This window comes from Podarcis erhardii (genome assembly GCF_964252035.2).
Source record: "Podarcis erhardii genome assembly, chromosome: 16".
Classification (NCBI taxonomy): domain Eukaryota; kingdom Metazoa; phylum Chordata; class Lepidosauria; order Squamata; family Lacertidae; genus Podarcis; species Podarcis erhardii.
The window spans coordinates 36,858,364-36,873,027 of NC_138514.1; the positions used below are offsets into that span (position 1 = coordinate 36,858,364).

The 14,664-nt window shown below is 50.1% G+C and overlaps 1 protein-coding gene across 4 annotated transcripts in view; it reads left to right on the forward strand.

The window, feature by feature from the left end:
- The window catches only part of GIT1 (GIT ArfGAP 1), a 53,670-nt gene that overhangs the window by 25,622 nt on the left and 13,384 nt on the right, over positions 1-14,664 (forward strand). For 2 of the 4 annotated variants that reach the window (XM_081844117.1, XM_081844118.1), the window contains exons 4-11: positions 1,430-1,535; positions 2,177-2,263; positions 2,444-2,574; positions 3,535-3,629; positions 5,356-5,398; positions 6,446-6,472; positions 7,729-7,777; positions 9,535-9,607. In XM_081844117.1, the coding sequence (XP_081700243.1) occupies positions 1,430-1,535; positions 2,177-2,263; positions 2,444-2,574; positions 3,535-3,629; positions 5,356-5,398; positions 6,446-6,472; positions 7,729-7,777; positions 9,535-9,607 (611 nt within the window). The remainder of the gene's footprint in view (positions 1-1,429; positions 1,536-2,176; positions 2,264-2,443; positions 2,575-3,534; positions 3,630-5,355; positions 5,399-6,445; positions 6,473-7,728; positions 7,778-9,534; positions 9,608-14,664) is intronic. The other 2 variants (XM_081844119.1, XM_081844120.1) reach the window with 1 other exon arrangement.

A 14,664-nucleotide genomic window follows, 5' to 3' on the forward strand; every position in this document is an offset into this window, starting at 1 on the left:
GCTATCCTTTATGCCTCTATTCTTTATCTGTGGCCATATTCCTGGCCTGCTCAGACATCTCAGCTTCCTGCAAGGGCCCTTTTAATAGTTCTGCAAACGAAGCGGGGAACTAATTTTGAACTTGCTGACCGCAGCAGAGAGAGGAGAGACCCAAGAGCTCGTGTCTATTTTGGAGCGGACGTCTGAAAGGGTTGGAAAAGGAGCAGGAGCAGCTCTGGTTGTAGAAGACACCCAACGAAGTCATAACTCCGCCTTTGCCAGATGTTTGGGACTACAACTCCCATCATTCTCAGCAGGCATGGCTATCTGATGCTGGGCGTGATGGGAATTGTAGTGCGAAGCATCCAAAGGGCACCAGATCAGGCAGAAGCGGAGTTAAGATTTCCATGGACACCGTCGGTCATTTCCACACTTCACCCAATAACTTAGAGGGTTCAAAATCTTTCAGAAATGATGTGTGGGTTGTCTGAAGTGGTAAGGGACCCACAGATCATTTCTGACAGCGTTTGAGCTACTGCAAAATCAAAGGGAGTTTATTTTGCCCTTCGCAGAGCTTGCATATCCAAGTTTCATTCTGTTCTTCCTCTGCACATCGCTCTGATGGCTTTAAATTCTGACGCCACCTGTCAGCTAAGCTGGAGTTCCTGCATTGCACGGGGTTGGGCTAAATGACCTTTGGGGTCCCTTCCAACTCTACATTTCTACGAGATGATGATGACGATGATGATGGAAGAAGGCAAAAACAATGAATAGCTGTCAAAGTGTTTTGCAGGTCTCTATGTTCAATTGCATTTCTTGGTGGTGGTATATTATTATTATTATTATTATTATTATTATTATTATTATTAGGGTTTTCTGCCTTGAAGGCAGTCTTCCACTTCCATATTTTGCTGTTTTTAATAAAATGTTCAAACCAAGAATTAGAGGCTTCCCAGGGCAGGGCCCGAAGCTTGTGCTGGAGGAGGTGGAGCAGAGAGAGAAAGAGTGCCTCTGGTCATGTGCAGAGGTGCTCTTAGCCCTCATTATCCAGAAGCTTCCAGGCTACCTGAGTCTTCTCAAGGCCACTGCTATCAATAAATCCCTGTTGGGGAGAAAGGCCTCACCTGTGCAGTTCATTTAAAGCAGCATCGTACAGTTGTAACAGTTCCCCCAGAGAATCCTGGGAACTGTAGTTCGTTGTTAGGCGATCCCTCCCCCTGTGCCCTTCACAGAGCCACAGTTCCCAGAGTTCCCTGAAAAAGAGGAATTGATGGTCACACCACTTTAGGAATTGTACTTCTGTGAGGGGGAGAATGGGGGGTGTCACCTAATAATGCTCAACACTCATGATAAACTACAGATCCCAGTGGTATAATCGTGCTTTAAATCTGTGGTGCGGACGGCGCCTTAGTGTGGTTCCTCACTGATCTGCTCCTGTTCTGTATCGCAGCCCCACCAAGTCTGAATTCATCCGTGCCAAATACCAGATGCTGGCCTTTGTCCACAAGCTCCCGTGCCGAGACGACGACGGCGTCACCGCCAAGGACCTCAGCAAGGTAGACACCTCTGCGTGCGCACCTGAAAGGGGTTTATGAAAAGAACAACTCCAGGAAACCATCAGAGTTAAAAGAAGTGCCTTTTTTCTATAAAAAAATGTTTAGGGGTACTGTTATTTTCCTACTCATATTGAAATACTGCCCCTCAGTGAGGCCATACTTAGATTCACAAAATGTTTAGGGGTATGCATACCCCTGTGTCCCCCCAGCACTGGTTAAAAGCAATGATTTAAAATAATTCAAAAAATAGTAATTGGAATAAGCTAAAAACCAGATGAAAACACACGTCGGGCTTTGCCTAAGCAAAGAAGTTTTTAGCAGCTGCTGAATGGAGTACACAGCGAAGGCGCCCTGTCTGATGTCACTTGGCAGAGAGTTCCACAGGACAGGAGCTGCCAGGCTAAAACATGGATTTCTTACAAATGAAGAATGAGTATTGTGTGGCATCTGTAATCATGCCAGCTTCACAGCCTGCAGTGGCTGAGAGGGATTAATTGGGGTATATGAGCACTTGTTTTCTGGGGTCTTCGTCCCTCGATGTGTGTGGGGCTGGCCTGTTTATGGGTACACATGTTTGTAGATAGCTTTGTGTTTCCTTCCACCTGACCTCTCTCCTCCTCCTCGTCCTCCTTCCTCCGCAGCAACTGCATTCAAGCGTCCGGACGGGGAACCTGGAAACCTGCTTGCGCCTTCTTTCTCTGGGCGCCCAGGCCAACTTCTTCCACCCGGTGAGCCCCCGCCACTGCCCCATCTCCCATTGTCGGGTTTCTTACCCTGCTAGGCCTCGGAATATCTGCCCTTTTCGCTTAATTGGCGGAGCCCGGCTGTAGAACAGCCGGGAGAGAGAAAGAGTGCCTCTGGGCATGCGCTGTGTGCGGTGGTAGAGCAAAATCCTCTGCTTTTTGTAGGAGAAAGGGACGACACCTTTGCACGTCGCTGCCAAGGCGGGCCAGATCCTCCAGGCGGAGCTGCTCGTCGTCTACGGGGCGGACCCTGGGGCGCCTGACGTGAACGGACGCAGCCCCATCGATTATGCCAGGTGAGAGTGTCTATAAGAATGACATGCATAGCCCCGCCCACTTCTGACTCTAGCCTCTCCCACTTCTGGCCCAATATTGCCTATTAACAGGGTAGCACTGTGGTCTAAACCACTGAGCCTCTTGGCCTTGCCAATCAGAAGGTTGGCAGTTCGAATCCCCGCAATGGGTTGAGCTCCCATTGCTCTGTCCCAGCTCCTGCCAACCTAGAAGTTTGAAAGAACACCAGTGCAAGTAGATAAATAGGTACCACTGCAATGGGACGGTAAACGGCATTTCCGTGCACTCTGGTTTCCGTCACCGTTGCGCCAGAAGCAGTTTAGTCCTGCTGGCCACATGGCCCAGAAATCTGTCTGTGGACAAACGCCGGCTCCCTTGGCCTGAAAGCGAGATGAGCGCCACAACCCCATAGTTGCCTTTGATTGGACTTAACCGAGCACAGTTCAAAGTGTTGGTGTTGACCTTTAAAGCCCTTAACGGCCTTGGCCCAGTATACCTGAAGGGAGCGTCTCCACCCCCATCGTTCTGCCCTTACGCTGAGGTCCAGCACTGAGGGCCTTCTGGTAGTTCCCTCATTGCGAGAAGCAAAGCTGCAGGGACCCAGGCAGAGGGCCTTCTCGGTGGTGGTGCCCGCCCTGTGGAACACCCTCCCACCAGATGTCAAAGAGAAAAACAACTACCTAACATTTAGAAGACATCTGAAGGCAGCCCTGTTTAGGGAAGTTTTTAATGTGTGACATTTTAATGTATTTTTCATCTTTGTTGGAAGCCACCCAGAGTGGCTGGGGAAACCCAGGCAGATGGGCGGGGTACAAATAAATAATAATATTAATAATAATAATATTTGTGGTTCCTGATCGCTGCAGATCTGCTCTGTTGTGTTAAGTTTGTAACGAGTCCTGTTTACTGGGGTGGGTCTCTCTCTCTCTCTCTTTTTCCCTGGCCTACCTGGCCTGCCACAGGCAGGCGTCTCAGCACGAACTGGCCGAGCGCCTGGTGGAATGCCAGTACGAGCTGACGGACAGGCTGGCTTTCTACCTCTGCGGGCGAAAGCCAGGTAAGAGAACCATGTTCCAAGCGGGAGGGAGCCAATCTTCTGGGATAACAACCTACTGCAGCAGCTTCCCGCTGAGCGGCCTGTCCAGCCTCCCTTCTGAACACAGATGAGCTGGGGGCTCAGGGAGGGGTCCCTGTTCAAGACAAAAGAGCTGCAGAGTGGAAACAGGGAATCTGCCATGCACTGAGCCAGGCGACTGGCCAGCCTAGTTCAGTGTTGTCTCCCCTGCCTGGCAGGAGCTGTCCAACATTTCAGATAAAGCATCTCTCCCAACCCAATCTGGAGGTGTCCAGGATTCAACCTGAGACCTTCTGCATGCAAAGTTGCAACCCTCTGAGCTAACACACGCCGTTTCCTGTGTTCCTGTTTAAATCGGCTCCTAAATCAGAACCTTGAGGACCAACATCTACCGTATTTTTCGCTCCATAAGACGCGCCTATTTTTTAGAGGGGGAATGCAAGAAAAAAAAAATTCTTTAAAGGGAGCGCTGAGCAGAGCCTGTATGCATTCCAGGCTCTGCTCAGCACTCCCTTCCACGAGCCGCGTGGAGCTGTGTGTGGCTCTTGGGGGCTTTTCCTCCTCAGGGAAAAGCCTGCAAGCACCACACACACGCTCAGTGCGCTCTTTAAAGGGAGGTTTCCCCTTTAAAGCTCTTGAGGGCTTTTCCGTGAAGTGGAAAAGCCCCCAAGAGCCACACACACGCTCCACGCGGCTCATGAAAGGGAGCGCTGAGCAGAGCCTGGAATGCATACAGGCTCTGCTCAGCACTCCCTTTAAAGAGCTGCGTGGAGTGTGTTTGCGGCTCTTGGGGGCTTTTCCCCGAGGAGGAGGAAGGGACTGACAGGCTGCCCTTCTCCCTCCTCGGGGAAAAGCCCCCAAGAGCCGCACACACGCTCCACGCTGCTCTTTAAAGGGAACGCTGACGCACACACATTTCCCCTTACTTTTTAGGAGGGAAAAGTGCGTCTTATGGAGCGAAAAGTACGGTGATTTCTAAGACAAGGGTTGCAGCTTGTTGGGAGAGCATCTGCTTTGCACGCTAGAGGTCCCATATTCAATTCCGGCGTCTCCAGGTAGGGCTGAGAGAGACAGCTCCCCCTCTTAAAAATAACCCTGCAGAGCCACAGCTGCCAGTCAGTGTAGACAACACTGAGCCTGATGAGCCAATGAATCTTACGCAGGATAAGGCATTTTGCTCTGCTCGTGTGATTCGCTCGTCCTTTCCCAAATTCCCCTTTTGTGCAATATTGCTATTTTTCTTGCTTTATTAAAAAATGTAGCGATCAGAATTGTGTTTACCGTTAAGGCAAGAGTGGCGTGACTTGATTCTGTTTAGGAAATTCCTCTCCGTCGCTCTTCTCCCAGGAAACTTCACCACGGGGCCATTGCTCTTTCGCTCACACGTAATGATGGCATGGCTGTTGTTGTTTAAAATCCTTACCTTTCCAGATAATTCCTGGCATCCACTGTTTCTGCTGCAGCAGAGCAAGTGGGAATGTATATTTCGGTGGTGCTGGGGAATGAGCCATCCTGCTAATCTTTGTGGAACCAGGGAGTTGGCCCAGGGACCCCCAGCGGTCATCTAGTCCAACCCCCTCCAATGCAGGGGTCCCAGTGAGCCTGCGAACCTGCCTCTGTGCAAGGGGGGCAGGGCGACTGGATTCAGCAAAGCCGCTCTCAATCTTACTCAATCCATTTCCTTTCTTTATTTTGTCTCTCTACGCAGACCACAAGAATGGGCATTACATCATCCCGCAAATGGCAGACAGGTGGGGAACAGTAACAATTCATGGCATGTTTGTTCAAAATGCAATTGAAACCATTCAACTCAACAGAACTGGCGGACTTGATGCAGGGAGGCCCGCTGTTTCAAAGTCTGATAGTCATTTGCACCCCCTGCTGCCTCCTTGCCTCTTGGCCTCCCACTTTGAGAACGACTGCTCTGGCCTCCTAAACCGCATCCTGGTACAGTTGTACCTCGGAAGCCGAACGGAATCCATTCCAGAAGTCCGTTCGACTTCCAAAATGTTCAGAAATCAAAGCGTGGCTTCTGATTGGCTGCAGGAAGTTCTTGCAGCCAATCGGAAGCCCCGCTGGACGTTCGGGTCCCAAAGAACGTTCACAAACCGCAACACTCACGTCCAGGTTTGCAGCGTTCAGGAGCAAAAACGGTGTTCGGGATCCAAGCTTCGACTGTATTATAGAATTGTTGAGTTGGAAGAGACCACTAGTGTCCTGTAGTCCAACCCCCTGCAGTGCAGGAATCTCACCCAAGGCAGGACCCAAACCCACAGCCCTGCGTTTAAGAGTCTCATGCTTGACCAACTGAGCTGTCTACAGCTGAATCAAGAGCCTTCCCCATCGTTGCTCCTCAGATCTGACCTTTGGGTGCTTCTGCCTCGAGGGCTGAGTGGTGGTGGCCCCTCTGAGGAGGGTTCTTAAGTGGGTCGCTCTCACCCACCCCAAAGGGGGGGTCCTCTGCACCAGATACAGTGGGTCCTGGCTGCTTGTCGAGGCCCCCAGACTGTGGTGTATTTGGGTCTTAGAAGCATAGAATTGTACTGGAAGGGGTCCTGAGGGTCATCTAGTCCGACCCCCTTCACTGCATCCCTCGGCTCAGTTTTGGGCACGGTCTGGGTCAGTGTTAGGCAAGGAGAGACTGGCTTGATATCTTGACCCAGCAAGCACCTGCGAGACCTTCAGGAGGCGAGTGCGAATCCCCACCCTTTGCCTACATAACGCTCTGCTTTTGGTTTTTTTCTTAACATCCTCACTTCTCTTTTTTTCCAACCCCTCGCTGCCTTTTCGGAGTTCAGAGTGCGCCCAAAATGCATGTCTCAAAGGTACCAAGGCTTCAGCTTCCGTCTGCATGACGACACCATCGCCCTGTGTGCCCCACACACCCCCCCCAAATTTCTGTGGGGTCTAGGGAGATATAATGTGGATTATCAGTGTCTGTTTTATGGGGTGGGCTTGGAGGAGTTTGGAGGCAAAGGGGCAGGGAGGGTGGGAATAAATAGAATATTTTTGTGGCTGTGTTCGGCCTGTCAGTCTCTCCCCACACCCCCAGTCTTCTGCAGGGCTGGAAAATCCCCAGGATTATCAATGCTTAGAAGGTTGCCCTTGAGAGAATCTGCCCAAGGGTCTAGGGATCCAAAGAGAGCCTGGCTGCTGGAGACCCCCTAGCCCAGCACCCGGTTCTTGCTGTGGTTTGCCAGATTTGGCTAAATGTTGCCACCACTGGCGGCAAGCAAAGTCGAATGGAAACCGGACAGAAGTGTGATATAAATGGCCATAAGAAGGGCCTATAATCTCCAGCGCTCTCTGACCTGCATCCATCGGTCTGTAGATGAACCTGCCTCCTCCCTCAATTATCATAATAATAAATAATAAATAATAATAATAATAATAAAAAAATTTTATTTATACCCCACCCTTCCTGGTTCAGAAAACCGGGCTCAGGGCGGCTAACAACAAATTTAAAACACTTAATTGTGATACAACAAAAAAACCAGCATAAAATACAGTATAAAAGCGTGAATAACAATAAATTCAAAGTTCTAACATCAATTTAGGGGGAAATCCATCCAATAAACATTAGATGATCACCAGGGCTAGCTGGCTAAATTAGTCCTATTTGGGCCAGCGAGGAGACCAGGGGAGAATTAGCTGTGGGATCCCAGAGCGGGGAATCTTCATAAAAAGGGGAGAGGGAGGGAAGAAAGGGGAATAAAAGATCAGGCTAAGTTCAAGCTGAAAGCCAGGCGGAATAGCTCTGTCTTACAGGCTCTGCGGGATAAAACTGTAGAGTTGGCAGGGTCCTCCAAAGGTCATCTAGCCCAACCCCAGGAATCCCAGCTAAGGAATCCCTGAGCAATGGCCATCCACCCTCAGCTTAAAATCCTCCAGCCCTTACAAATCTGTTAGTCGCAACTTCTTCGTTGGGGGTGTTCTGCAGATGTGAATGGTCTGGCACCAGGCAGTGTTTGGAGGATGTAAGGGGTGGGGGTGTGTTGGTGGGGTGCATGGAAATGGGCATTGATCTCCGATTTCATTTCCGCTGGAAGATTGACGGCTTCTTTGCCCTCCTCCCCAACAGCCTGGACCTCTCTGAGCTCGCCAAGGCAGCCAAGAAGAAACTGCAGGCGGTAAGTCTTCTTCCAGGGATTATTGAGGACGGTTCTGGGTTGTGTTGTTGGTGATGGGGGGGGCGGGTGAGGTTCCTGGGTGGGGTGTCGTAAGCCTGTCCCTGAGAGTCAGGAGGCCCCCGCCCCAGGCTTTCTCCCCCCTTGAAATCGTGCTGTTTTATTGCCCCTGAACTGGAGAGCCAACATGACCCCCTCCAGATGTTTCTTGATGATGGGAGTTGGGAGACACAGACCTCCAACATCTGGAGGTCCTGCAGATCCCCTCCCATCCCTGAAATAAGGGCATTCCCCTGTCTCTGGAGGGAAAACCTCTTTTAAATAGAAGCATTGCTTCTTGGGGGGGGTGTGCCTCTTTTGAATAAAGACGTTCCTTTTCTCTCTTGGGGGGCAGTTTCTTCCAAATAGAGGCATTCTTTCCCTACTTGCTTTTTAAAAGTGACCGTGCTTTTCCGTGTATAAGACTAGGGTGTGTTTTTTTACTCAAAAATAAGATTTAAAAACGGGGTGATTGGTTGCAGCTGCGAGCTGCAGATTGTCATTGGCAATTTGTGGTGTGATTGGCGGCTGAGGCAAGGGCAGCTGAGGACTGGTTGCCGCTGCGGCAATTGTGCTTGCTATTTCCTTCTGCTGTTGGCGATTGGGCAGATGATTATAGCAGACGCGAGTGATTGTTAGCCAGCGCGAGTGATTGCAACCTGGGCCATTTTCTGAAATTGGAGTCCCCAAAATTAGGGGGCGCCTTATACACGGAAAAGTACAGTACTTTAGATTTTCTTTGGAATACAGTGTTAAGTAGTTAATAATAATAATAATAATAATAATAATAATAATAATAATAATAATAATTTATTATTTATACCCCGCCCATCTGGCTGGGTTTCCCCAGCCACTCTGGGCGGCTTCCAACAAAGTATAAAAATACAGTGGTCTGTTAAACATTAAAAGCTTCCATAAACAGGGCTGCCTTCAGTTTATAAAGCAAGTTTCCCTCCTGCATCTTACATCCCCAAGGAACATAACAACGCAATGAAATTCAAAGCCATTGATTGCACAGTTGTTCAGAAATCCAATTAAAACTATGGAGGTTAATTAGTTCGACAAAACTGATGAACTTGATCCAGTGACCTCAGCTTTGGGGAAATCTGAGAGTCGTTTACACCTCTAGCACACGCACACACACCCTGCCCCCTTGCACTCTTGCCCCCCCCCCGGGAATCCCACCCCCACAACCTACTTGGGTAACCTCAGGATCATGGGATTACTTCCTACTCACAAGTCGGGCTCCTGGCTGGCTGTAACCATTAAGCAACGCTTCCCTGTTTGGACCGCCCAGTTGAGACCATTCCCTTCTCTGCTCTGGAGAGCCAGTGTGGTGTAGTGGTTAAGAGCGGTAGTCTCGTAATCTGGTGAACCGGGTTCGCTTCCCTGCTCCTCCACATGCAGCTGCTGGGTGATCTTGGGCCAGTCACGCTTTTTTGAAGTCTCTCAGCCCCACTCACCTCACAGAGTGTTTGTTATGGGGGAGGAAGGGAAAGGAGATTGTTAGCCGCTTTGAGACTCCTCTGGGTAGTGATAAAGCAGGATATCAAATCCAGACTCTTCTTCTTCTTCTTGAGACCATTCCTTTCTCTGCTCTGACACTTTCCTTCCCCAATTACCACCTGGAACCCTGTTAATGAACCGACTTATCTCATTTCTTTCCCCTCCCACCCCAAATATCTATCTATCTATCTATCTATCTATCTATCTATCTATAGCTAAGCAACCGTCTCTTTGAGGAACTCGCCATGGACGTCTACGATGAAGTGGATCGCCGGGAGAATGATGCAGGTGAAGAGTTTTGGGGGTGGGGGTCTTGAAGTTGGGGGGTCATCTAACCCCTTGTTGAGTCAGGGTGGGGCTTTCCCCTTTCTCAGTCATATCCTCCTGGTCTCTTGGGGGGGGGGGGGAAGGAGATTCCAATGCTTATAGGCTTTGCCCAGCTTGAAGACTTATGAATAAGGGGCTGATAAAATCTCTCTCCCCCTTTTTAAAAATCAGTTTGTTCATTGTAGTTCTTCCTCTGGCCTTTAGGTGGCAATATGCACTCAGTTGCTTGTGGTAATATCATTGGAAGAATCTATTATTATTGGGTTTGTATGTGGATGGATTCTGGCTTCATCCAGACTCCCTCCAACACCCTCTAGTTCAGACATAGGCAAACTCCGGCCCTCCAGATGTTTTGAGACTACAATTCCCATCATCCCTGACCACTGGTCCCGTTAGCTAGGGATGATGGGAATTGTAGTCCCAAACATCTAGAGGGCCTGAGTTTGCCTATGCCTGCTCTAGTTCCACTGCCCAAACTTATTTCTCTGTTTCGTCTCGCCTTGTATTTACTCCCCTTAACTGCGATTGCTGGGGTTGGGCTAGAGAATCTTTTCGTTCCCTTCCAACTCTGCAATTCTACAATTAAGCCTCTGCCCCAACATTGATTATGGCAGTTTCTGTTCTGAAATTTGAAAGAACGTGGTTTCTTTCCCACCCCACCCCTTTTATATAAAGTATTTTAGTCGTTTACTCCAAGAAGAGACTAAAGATTATTAGTTTGGGGGGGGGCACGTCAATGCAACTTGGCTCAATTGCGAGAACCGCCTGGAATCATTTTTCTGGTCCAGGGTTCTTGTGTGTTCTGCTCACTGGCGTCCACTGTGGGTGGTGGTGATGGTGGAAAGAGAGCTGTCGTCCCCCCCCACACACACTGACAACCCATAATTCCCTGGGGTGTGAGCAGTGGCGTAGCGGGGGTGCAGGGGGGGCCGGGCGCACCGGGCGCAACATCTGGGGGTTAGGGTTAGGGGGTGCAAATCCACGGGTTAGGGGGCGCAAATCCACGGGTTATGGGGCGCAAATTACTTGCCTTGCCCCGGGTGCTGACAACCCATGCTACGCCACTGGGTGTGAGGTGACTTATGGAGAACCTGAAGGCCAGAAATGTGAGGTTCCTCTGCTCCTTCCTTGAGCTTGCCTGCCACCTTCTTTTGAGACAGAGGACGCTTAAAGGAAGTTTTTCCTACTGGTCTGAATGTCTTTTGTATGTGGGCGCAGAGCTGCCGCCATCTTGTTCTGCGCTGCAGGCTACAAAATGTCTTGTGCCAGCCCTGGGGAAAAGAGGCAGGGGTGTTTGTGGGGCAAAAAGATGCCATTACTTTCCAATGGGGGGGGGGGAGTAGGGTTCATCTGTCCCTTCACTACGCCCCTCACCCTTTGCCTGCTTTTAAAACTAGTTTGGTGTTTTATTCTGGTGGTGTTCGTTGTTGTTTTTTTAAGAAACTATTTTATTTCATTAAAGTTACATAACACTCGATTGCAAAGCAAAGAAGCAAAACTCTAAGCAGTGTTTAAAACCTACAAAAGAAAATTAAGACCAACGATAAGCTTAAAAATCAGATAAAAACAAACGTCAGCATTCTGCATTTGCCCTAACGAAAAATGTTTTTAGCAGGTGCTGGAAAAAGTATAGCGAAAGCACCTTCTTGGTGTCAAGAGGCAGGGAGTTCCAGAGGCTGGGTGCTGCCATACTAAATGATGGGGTTTTTTTTTTTACAAATGCAAAATGAGCATTATGTTGCCAGAGCCTCTAATTATTTAGTTCTGCTGTTGCTGGTCTGTCTCGTTTTGGTGCTGAAGTTCATTTTAATTTGTGGGTTGTTGTAGTAAAGATTGGTGTGAGTTCTTAATGGTTGCAATTTTCAGATTTGGTCTGTGTGTGTAAAATGTCTGGCGTTTGGTTTTCATCTTGAGCGAGTGGGACCCAGGTGTGAGAATAAATACGGGGCAAGCTGGCTCCTTGTCGCAATTCCCGCATGCTCCACACCTACCTTCCCTTTCCTAAGATTCGAATTCGGTACGCACGTTTGCCGTGCATCAGCCTGTGTGTGCACCATACATGCAAGACACATTTAAAGCGCATCCCCCCCCAAAGTGTCCTGGGAACTGCAGTTTACCCCACGCAGGGCTATATTTCCCAGAAAACTACAGTTCCCAGGACTTTTTTAATTGCAATGGGTGGGGAACACATTTTAAATGCATGGTTTGTGCACAGCCCATTGAAACCTCTCCTGTGTTCCTGAATCAGTGCAATGTGTGTGGCTCATTTCCTTTCTCTGCCCCCCCCCCCCGGTTTAGCTTGTGGGAGGAAAATGGTCAGTGGTTTGTTTGCAGATCACTTAGGGCTCTCCAGATGTTTCAGACAACATCAGCCTCAGGCTAGCACAGCCCTTGCATCCTGATTGGGAGCCTGCCTCTTTAAAACCAAAATTCACCTTCTCCGAAAGCTGAATTCTGTCGCTGGCGTCCGAGGTCAGAGCCTAAGAAGATCCTGGCTGCTGGATCAGACCAAAGGCTTTTAAGGTTTTAAAGCAGAGGTTGGATGGATTCTTTAGCTGGGATTCCTGCATTGAAGGGGGGGGGTCTGGTCCAGCATCCCGTCTCCCACAACTGCCACCTGGATTCCCATTGTAGGAAAACCCTCATGCCGGGATTCGAATGCAGGATTTTGACCAGACCTCTCCCTCTCTTCCATGCTGCCCAACCCCGCAAAGTGCTGCTCCTGGCATCTTTGCAAATCCGTTTTCGTCCGCTCCTCCGGCAAGAAAGGAAAAAAAACACCCCGCCAGCGATTCCTTGCCCAGGCGCGGCTCGTTCATCTCCTTGGCCCAAAGCCCGAAATCTTGGCCGTGTGGCTGAGTCATCCCCAAACCCAGCCCCTTGGGAGAGCAGGGAAAGGGGGAGAGTGGCGTGGGAAGGGGGGGTGTTTGGGAAGGGGGGGCAGGCCTGACATCTTCCAGCAGGCTAAGTCCTGCGTTGTAGCGAATCTCCCCCCTCTTTTCCCACCCACCCACCCAAAAGAGCGAGGCGGCAGAACGAAGCGCTTTGGCTGCGGTTCTGTGGGAACGTGGCCACTTTCTCTCTTTCCCGGCCACCCTGGAGCGGGCCTCCCCTCCCCCCCCTTCATTCCTGCCCGGCAGAATCCTTTGCAGAGATAAATCTTCCCTTTTGCTCCCTCTGCAAACTCCAGGCCCCTTTCTAAAAGTTGCCCCAGAGTCCGGACGAAGCTGGTAAGAGGATGTTTGTGTGTGCATTTGGGGGGTGGGCAGCGGTTGGATTGTCCCTGGGCGAGGTGGGTGGGTTTTTCGTGGAGCCTGCTGAGTTTGGGGTGGGGCTTGCAAGCCCTTTTAGGGACCAGAGAACTCCCAGGCTGGATTCCTTTATGGGGGTGGGTGGGTCACCCCCCCCCCACACCAACACCCACCCTGTCTGGGCATCAGCCAAGGCTGCTCCCTTCCCTGCGACTCGGGAGTAGCCGGTTTCCTCCCTTGCAGTTTTAAAAAGATTCTTCTTCTTCCCAGAAGTTACCTGCAGAAAGGGGTGGCTTTCAAAAAGGCCGCAGGGAGGTTGTAATCTGTACAAGCGTTGTTGTCTTTGTAGCTGTGCTCCGAGGGATCTGGGTGGCGCGAGTGGAGCTGGGGACTTGCCTGGTTTTTTTGTGGGGGGGGAGCATGGTTGGGGTGTTTGTATTTCTGGAGAAGCAGGAACATTGAGTGCGTTTTCAGCTTTTGACGCAACTGTTATCGATGATGATGATGATAAAAGGGGAAAGAGGAGCAGCTGGCCTTTCCCAGTTGAAGAGTCCAACGACAGGACATGTTTACGTGGAAGTAATTTGCCTCTGCCACCAGCGCTTGGCGTGAGATTGCCTTCCTGGTGAGCATGCTTGTCTGACTTGCAGTATCATATTTCTGAGGAAAGGCTGTGGTTCGTTTGCTGAGCATCTCTGTTGCATGCAGAAGGTCCTGGGTTCAAAATCCAGCAGAACCATGAGGACTGGAACCTGACTTTAGAAGCAGGACCACAGCTGGGGAGTAAGGCTTTGTATACAGAAGGTGTCAAGTTTAATCCCTGGGCAGCAAAAGAGAGACCCCTTGCCTGAAACCCTGGAGAGCTGCTGCCAGTCAGTGCAGACAGCACTGAGCTAGATGGACCAAATGGCCTGACTCAGAATAAGGTGGTTTCTTATGTTCCAGCTTCAACCAGCCCTTTATTTGGACTCATGAGGACTAGAATCTTGCTCTGTTTTTAGGGGAAGAGCTCAGTGGTAGTGCAGCTGGTTTCCATACAGAAGGTCTTGGGTTCAATCCCCATGGCATTTCTCAGAAGTGCTGGGTTTGAAACTCAGGAGGGCCTCTGCCAGTCAGTGTTGGCAATACTGAGCTAGGTGATACATGTAGCTTCTTGATTATTAGGCAGCTTCTTAGGTTCCTGCATCTTAAGGCTGTAGCTCACTGGTAGAACACCTCTTTTACATGCAGAAGGTTAAATCCCCAATGGCACCTCTAGGCAGGGCCAGGAATGCCCCCTGCCCTGAAACCCCTGGAGGGCTGCTGCCAGCCAGTGTAAGTGAGCTAGATGGACCAATGGCTCCCTGTGTTGTAGTCGTGTGTGTGTGTGTATGCATCCTCCTGCAACAACAGCCCTGTGAGGCAGCTCATAGGACAAGGAACTGCCCTTGAAAGCGTGAGTGAGTCGCTCAAGGGTACTTAAAGATACGACTGGCAGATTAAGATTTGTCATCTGGGTGTCTCCGAGAATTGGTAATAATACACACCCAAAAGGCAGTGATGTTTGCGGAGCAGTGGCTTGGAGATTTCAGCAAGAACTTAGAAGAGAGCCCTGGGTCAGCCCAAAGGGGAACTCACCTCATTCTGCATCCTGTTGTCACAGTGGCCAGGCAGGGACCAGATCTGCCATCACTGATATCACTTCCAGGAAAGGACTGCTGTGTCTCTTTCAGGCCAACTGTCCCTTCCTAAGAAGGAGAGACAACAGTGCAGGAAGTGAGAGGCTGG